Source organism: Notamacropus eugenii, chromosome 5, assembly GCF_028372415.1.
Source record: "Notamacropus eugenii isolate mMacEug1 chromosome 5, mMacEug1.pri_v2, whole genome shotgun sequence".
Classification (NCBI taxonomy): domain Eukaryota; kingdom Metazoa; phylum Chordata; class Mammalia; order Diprotodontia; family Macropodidae; genus Notamacropus; species Notamacropus eugenii.
Window position 1 is genome coordinate 90,206,505 of NC_092876.1, and position 7,957 is coordinate 90,214,461.

General features: G+C 38.0%; 1 protein-coding gene across 1 annotated transcript; it reads right to left on the reverse strand.

Moving 5' to 3' along the window:
• Positions 1–6,752: 6,752 nt before the first annotated feature.
• On the reverse strand, positions 6,753–7,718 carry LOC140507547 (olfactory receptor 52P1-like). Its single transcript, XM_072615596.1, has one exon. The coding sequence runs from the start codon at positions 7,716–7,718 to the stop codon at positions 6,753–6,755; it is 966 nt and encodes a 321-aa protein (XP_072471697.1).
• Positions 7,719–7,957: the final 239 nt, after the last annotated feature.

A 7,957-nucleotide genomic window follows, 5' to 3' on the forward strand; every position in this document is an offset into this window, starting at 1 on the left:
AAATACAAAAGTGGAACATTTTTTTATAAGAAGAAAGAAGAAGTAAGAACATTGAATAAGAAATTTATTTTACATATTTCAAAGGCATTGACATTGAAAAGAATACATCAATAATAAAGATCATATCATTCTCCAAAAAATAAGAATGAAGAAGACAAAGAAAACACCTTATTACCACATTGCAGGAAATAATTACAAGAAAAATATCCAGACTTTCTGAATGCAGAAATAGAATTTGGAGATCACAGTTAGGAAGAGATACAATATGTTTCAAAATCTAAAATAAGTATTGGTTAAATATAATTATTGGTTTACTACATAGTAAACATTTACCAAATATTGGTTGATTAACTTTAGAACAATAAATATTATTAGCAGACTAGAGAAAACCTTCAAATATGAAGGGGAAAAAAAAGAAGAAAACCAGGATTGTTATGTATTCACAAGAAATTGAGAAAAGAAAGGGAATGGGGTTCTCTAAAACACAGAGGTGTTCAAGTTGCAACCAGAAATGATGTATTCTACAAATTTAACATTAATCATCAATTACAGAATGTGGTCATTCAACAAAAGAGAGATTTTTGAGTCATTTTTGAGGCATTTCAGAAAAGAAAAAAAAAAGGAGAGTGGATTGTGTAACCAGAAAACAGTCAACTATTAGCCATAGTAGACAAGTAATCAATGCAATTATCAAGAAAAGAGAGGCGGGATGATGTAATGGATAGTCAACCCCAGCCCTGATTCAAGAAGACCTAGGTTCAAGTTCTACCACTGATACAAACTGGATATGTGACCCTGGGTGTGTTACTTAACATCTGTACTCTCAAAAAACTCTCAACTATATGTTGCAAAAGAGGTACCGATCTGCATTGGTAAAAGTTTACTCTGAGAGATTCCCATAAAAATGAAATCATAGGTGCAAATATGGGGTTAAAGAGAGAGAGAAAGTTTGGATTTCCAAACCTCTCAGCACAGGATGGGAGTTCAGCAAAACTGTGTGAGACAGAAGCTCAGGGCCCATGTCAACTGCAGCAACTACTCTTGGGGCTGTCGTTTCACAGACTAAATGTTTGAAAGTCACCTACTTGAACTTCCAGGAGCCAAGATGGTGGAGTAAACTGTAAGTGCTCTCACCCTCCCTTGTTAACCTTGAGAAACCCAGAGAATATTACCCCAGGAAATATCCTAGCATAGTGGAACTAGCAGAAGGGATAAACAGTCTTTTAGCTCAAGAGGCTAGGGAGACCACTGGAAAGTGTCTCTTTTCCTGTGGCTGAAGGGGACCAGTGCAGGACTGGAAGCATCCCAGCAAGCTCCACCTGGGTGGACCAGCAGGAGATCCTGAATTGAAGGGGGGTGATGTTAGTAAGTACCAGTACCAAGTCCTTCACAGCAATGCAAAGACCTAAAACATTTGCAAAGGACTCAAAATGCCATCCAGATCCAGAGAAAGAACTTGGGAGCTGGAAACCAGAATGAAACATACGATTTTCTTTTTCATTGTGTTTGGTTTTGTTTAGTTTTACTCATCCTTTCTTCCATTTAGTTCTTCTATGCAATATGAGTAATGTGAAAATATGCTTATTAACAATGTATGTGTAGAACCCTAAAAAGACTGCATGCCTTCTTGAAGAGGTTGAGAAAGTTTAAAACTTATGGAAGTGATTGTTGAAAATTGAAAACAAATTAATTTATTAAACTGGAGGAAAAAGAGAGAGACAGAGATAGATAAAGACAGAGAAAGAGACCAAAACAGAGAGAAAGAGACAGAGAAAGATAGAGACAGACAAGGAGAGACAGAGAAAGAGAGGCAGAGTGTGAAGGAAAGAAATATAAAAGGAAGGGGTCCTATATATAGAAAAATATTTAGAGTAGCTCTTTTTGAATGGATAAAAAACTGGATACCACTAAGATGCTCATCAATTGGGGCATGACTGAATGTATCATGGCAGAATAATAATAGAATATTATTGCATTTTAAGAAATGACAAAGTGGTCAACTTCAGAGAAACCCAGGAATCCTCATATAAATTGATAAAGAGTAAACTGAGCAGAACCAGAACAATTCATCCTGAAACAACATTAGGAATATTAACAAGTATGGAAGATTTTAAAAACTCTAATCAACTCAATGATCAGCCAAAATTCCAGAAGGCAATAATAAAGAAAGCTACCCATCTCCTCCCAGAGAGGTGATGAACTAAATATGTAGAATGAGATGCATAGTTTTGGCCACAGGCAATATGGCAGTTTTCTTGCCTGATTGTGCATATTTATTACAAAGATTTAATTTCACTGGGGTCATGTGGCAGAATATTAATTTTTTCAAAAAATAAAGACCTGCTGACTTAGCACAGTACCTGGAACACAGTAAGCATTTCATAAATGCTTTTTGACTGTTCCCTGACTGAGTGACTAGACTGAAAGATGAAAGACATGCCATTGAACTTCAGTAAAATATTTGAGAAAGTCTTTCAGGTTCTCAAGATGGATGGGGCTAGATGATAATATAATTTGATGGTTTCAGAACTATAAGAATACCTGGAAACACAGAAAAAGGAACATGTGTCAGTGTCCATTTAGAATGAGTTTTCCAGGGGAGTGTCCCAAGGTGTCCTTGTGCCCATATTGTTAAATATTATTAATATTATGGTACATATGGGGATTGAAAATTATCAATAATATTTTATAACTTTTTAAGGTTTTTAAATATTCTTATCTCTCTTTCATGACTGAGGAAACTGAGGCTCTGAAAAATTAAGATTTTTCTCTTTTTCATAAACTAATAGTCTGCTAAGATGAGGCTAGAGCCCAGTTTTCCAAACTGAAGACATCATATCACATTGATTCTGTTGATATCCAACTGCAGGTGACAAAAGTCTGGAATTGGTAATACACTCGATTATAATCAAAATTCAAAAAGAACTTGACAGATTAGAATAATGGTCAAAGAGGATTTTCATAAAAATAAATAAAAATTGCTATACTTCAAAAACATCAACTTCACCAGATAAAGACGGGAAAGATGTCTGGACAGGGTGAGTCAACAGTGTGACATGAGAACCAAAACCAAATTTCACTTGTTCTTAAGCTCCATTAATAGAGGTATGTTGTCTGAAACGAAGATTGTATTTCTGCTATATTGGGAAGAATTGTGTTCCATTCTGGGAAACATTTTCAGAAAAGATATGGATAAGCCAATCTATGTTCATAGGTGGGCAACCAGAAAGGACGGAATCCCACATCTAAAAAGTACCATTTGAAGGAAATGAGATGTTTAGCCTGGAGAATAAAAGGGAACAGATAGCTGTTTTTAAGTATTTTGAAAGGCTATCACAGGAAAGTGAAAGGAGACTTATTGTTTGGTCCCCAGATGTCAAATCTACTATAGGAGTAATGCATAGAAATTACAGAGAGTCAGATTTCATATTGGTGGAAGAAAAAGATCCTAAAAATTGATATGATTTCAAAGTGAATTGGACTATCTTAAGATGTTTTCTGTTTCCCTTTGCTTCACTTCTAGAAGAAACTGCATGATTATTTAAGGGGCAATTCAAGCATTGAGTGGACCTAAAAACAAGACCTTAGTGGGATCTAAACATTCCCAGAAGCCATGTACCTTCTGCTGTAGTTTTACCTGTCTGATCTCTAATGTAAACTTTTGGGTTAGATAGTTTCTAGTCCCATAAAGCTAGATTTAAACAGTATAACAATTGGTAAATGTTCTGAATAGTGCAATGAAGCATTTTCCACACTCACAAGCTTTCATAAATATATTCATCTTTGATGAACCAGTCAGAAGATACGTGTTCAAATAAATGGTAGATCAAATGCAATCAAACTGAATGACAAGGTTATTAGTAAATAAAATGACAAGAAAATCTCTCCCCCCATACATACATAAAGTACACTTCTCCCACATGTAACCACACCATCAGTAAGGAGGGTATGCCACAGAAAAAACACACGTGACTGATGACCACTCATGATGGGTACATATAAAGAGAACTTATGTGGCCAGAGCACCAATCTCCAAAGCTATAAGGTGGTTGATTTCCTCTGGTAATGTTATTATTTTGTTGGCCATTCTTGTCCACCTCTCTATGATCCCATTCCGGGCTTTCTTGGCAAAGATACTGGACTGGTTTCCTTCTCCAGCTCATTTTACAGATGAGGAAATTGAGGCAAGGAGGTCTTAAATGGCTTTCCTAGTGTCACACAGTTGATAAGTGTCTAAGGCCAGATTTGAACTCCAGAAAATGAATCTTCCTGCTCTAGCCACTGCACCACCTAGTGGTCCCAATATCATACTGTCATCAAGCAAGCAAGTCACTTTACTCGTCTCATGGTTGCTTCTGGGTGTTGTTTCCTGACAATTGAACTTCTCTTCAGAATCACCTACTGAAATCTTCAGTCTACTGGACTGCTGTGGCCAAATAGCTTCTCTTGATAAGGAAAAGGTTATGACCCGTTAATCTTAGTCAGAAGTCATAAACTAACAATCAATTAAACTGTAGCTGAAAAAAGCTAAACAGAATAACCCAAGGGCAAGTGTTTTGTTTTGTTTTTTACTTTGATTTTTCTTTTAACTCCTGGTGTCAGTGGCTGAACCACAAGTTGTATCCCTTCTCACGTGTGGACTTGAGAAAAGGCATCACAAGATTGAGAGCTTCTGATCATCACTCAAAACCAAAACTCTAGACTCCTAAATAATGGGTATCAAATCTCTGCTTTCTTCTAGGCACATCATCTTTGTTCAGTGTCTCTTAGGCATTTCCATAGCCTTTGATTCTCGCTCTGGACTTCTTCACCTCAATGTCATCTGCTGATCATCTCATCTCTGGTTTAGGGTAAAGTGAGGAGACAAGCAGTTCTTTTAGTACATAGTCACCTAGCTAAATTGGAATGACTCCAGTTAAAGTTAAATCTCTTCTTCTGACTGCTTGTGTCTTGTGCTGATTCAAAATTCATTATCCCTAAAAATCATATGACTAAGGTTAGAAATTACTATACCTTTCATTTAACATCCTTGTAGTAAGAGAGAAAACTACCAAAAACAAAAATTAAAAGCACAAGAGTTATGAGGACATTGGGCTTATGAAGCCCTTTCATTCCCTAAATCCTCTCAACTGAAATGAAACACATTTATTCTCTGCCTTTTTAACCTTCATTATTATCATTAATTTATTATTTATATCTGCTGAAAGAAAAGAAGAAGGAAAACTTTGGTTTAGGACTCTATTTTGGCCATCAGAAAAACTTCAGAGTCTCACCACACACAGAAAAGTTAAAAAAGACTGGATACTTGGTGACCAGATTCTATATAAGCTAAAGCATTTCTGGATGTTGAGTTAGAATAAAGAAGAAAGAGAAATCAAGCTAATGTAAGACCAGAAACAGCAGTGACATCAACACCAAGAGAGTGAATACAACTTTATTTAAAGAAGTTCTTTTGACTCTCTGATTCCTAGATAGTTTAGTGAAAATAAAGTATCTCTGATTTTTCTTGGTACCTTCAAAGAATGAATGTGGTTGCAATTCATTAACTGTATCTGCAATCTACATAACTGACAAATTGTAAGCACTTAATAAATTATTTTTTTCCTTCCTTCTATCTTTCCTTGTACATATATAGACTATGAATGGGTGTGGATGAATACACATCAATATGTTGATTTATGTAAGTTAGGATATATGTGACTTCAGAGAGAATTGAAATATGAAAAGTGAGGATTTTGTGGCCATTGAAAATTTGCCCTAATATTTCTGTCCTTGACCTCACACATCTCACAGACATGCCAAGCTTGGGCAGTGTTCCCTTGACACCTTGCATCTGGGAAAGAGTAGGACAGACATACCCTAGAGAAACCCACACTTGGGAAAGATGGATAGGAGTTGGGGGGGAAGAAATCTGGGAAATAAATACAGATAGTCTAATGGAGGACAATGACCTCATTCCAGATATGAGGAAATAGACTGGTACCTTTGTTGAGATCTTATTTACGGCATTTCTGTTGTTTCATGCTAGAGGTGATAGAGAATATTGTCCTAACTCTCTACCCACAAGGTTCTGAGTGACCTTGGGCAAACCATTCAGCTTCTATGAGGCTTAGTTTCTTCACCTATAAAATGAGAGCACTGAATAATCTCTAAGAATGTGTTCAGCTCTGATGTCCTTTGACTGATGATCTTACAACCACATTCGATGATTCCCTTCAGAAAATTTCTGCTGGCAGAGACAGCACAGAAATAGAAGCCATGAGGAATAGATAGCTGGTAGGAGAGCAGAGGAGTGGACTTCTAATAGATGCAGCAGTAGAAGCATGAAGTTGAATTCCAGGTGAAAATTATGTGATCAAAAGAGAAAGGTAGATATCTAGAACTCATATCCAGAGAAATAGGCAGACTGCATATAATTATTCAAATAAATGATGTCACAGTTTAGTGTAGGACTGGTATCTCTGTATAATACCTCTATAAGGTAGTGAAATCAACTGAGATTGAGAGTAATCTAGGAATCGAGATGGGGAACCTACCCTATGTGTCCTTTCTTAGAGAGGAAAGAGAGATAGGGAAGTAATCCCTTGGACAATGATTGTGGCCTGGGTTTGCTGGAATGACGTAACTGGCTCTTGGGAAGGTGTTTCTTCCTCATACCAAAATTTGATCTTACTCATTGCCTTCCCTGAACTTTTGGAAGTGTCTTCTCTTGGGGATGCTGACTTTTAGTTATCTAACATACTAACTCCAAATCACTCTAATCCTTTGTCCCCAGAATTCTGGTCTCTCAAGAACACTCTTACTACTCGATCTCGGATCTCTTTGGTCTTTACACCATAGACAATGGGGTTGAGAGCTGGTGGGAAGAGTAGGTAAATATTTGCCAGGAGAATGTGGACGTGAAGTGGGATATGGCGGCCAAAGCGATGGGTAAAGAAGGAAAAGAGGGCAGGTGTATAGGAGATGAGGATGACACAGATGTGGGAGCCACAGGTTCCAAAGGCTTTAGCCCTGGCTTCACGAGATGAGAGTCGGAAGACAGCACGAGCAATGAGTACATAGGAGAGGCCAATGCAGAGCAAGTCAACCCCAATGACAAGCAATGCTGCCGTCAAACCATACACACGATTGGGTATGGTGTTCCCACAAGCCAATTTCACCACAGCCATATGTTCACAATATGTGTGTGGAATCACATGGCTGTGGCAGAAGCTCAGGCACCCAATAAGAAAGGGACAAGGAAACATCAGCAAGGAACCACGTAGCACAGCAGCCAAGCCAATCCGAGAAATGACTGTGTCAGTGAGGATGGTAGCATAACGCAGTGGGTCACAGATGGCAATGTAACGGTCAAAGGCCATGGCTAGCAGCACTGTGGACTCCATCATGCAGAAGGCATGAATAAAGAACATCTGGGCCAGGCAGGCAGCAGCAGCAATGTGCCCAGCCCCAAACCACAGGATGGCCAGAAGTTTGGGCAATGTGGTGACAGATGCAGCCAGATCGATGGTGGAGAGCATACAGAGGAAGAAATACACAGGCTTATGCAGGGTAGGCTCAGTGGCAACCACAGCCAGGATGGTCACATTACCCACTATAGTAGCCACAGCCAGGCAGCACACAGGTATGGAAAGCCATAGATGGATTGACTCCAAGCCTGGAATGCCCAAGAGAAAGAAGATGAGGGGTTCCTGGATGGTGTGGTTTGAAGATATCATGGCCAACCTCAGGATCCTGGGCTCCCAGTTACTATCAAATATTCATCAGATCACCTGCAAAAATAGGACAAAGATATGAGGGATTAGGCAAAAGGAATAAGGCATTAAGAAGTGCTGAAAGAGAGAGGGTTTCTTATGAATTTAATTTAAAATAATCAAAATTATTCTTTTTACAATTCAGCAATGCTCTCACCGTATAATATAGCTTAAGGTTTTATTATTTTTTTCTAATTCAGTAA

Excerpts from the sequence above, each read along its gene's own strand:
- LOC140507547 (XM_072615596.1), bottom strand. The coding sequence starts at position 7,718 with ATGATATCTTCAAACCACACCATCCAGGAACCCCTCATCTTCTTTCTC.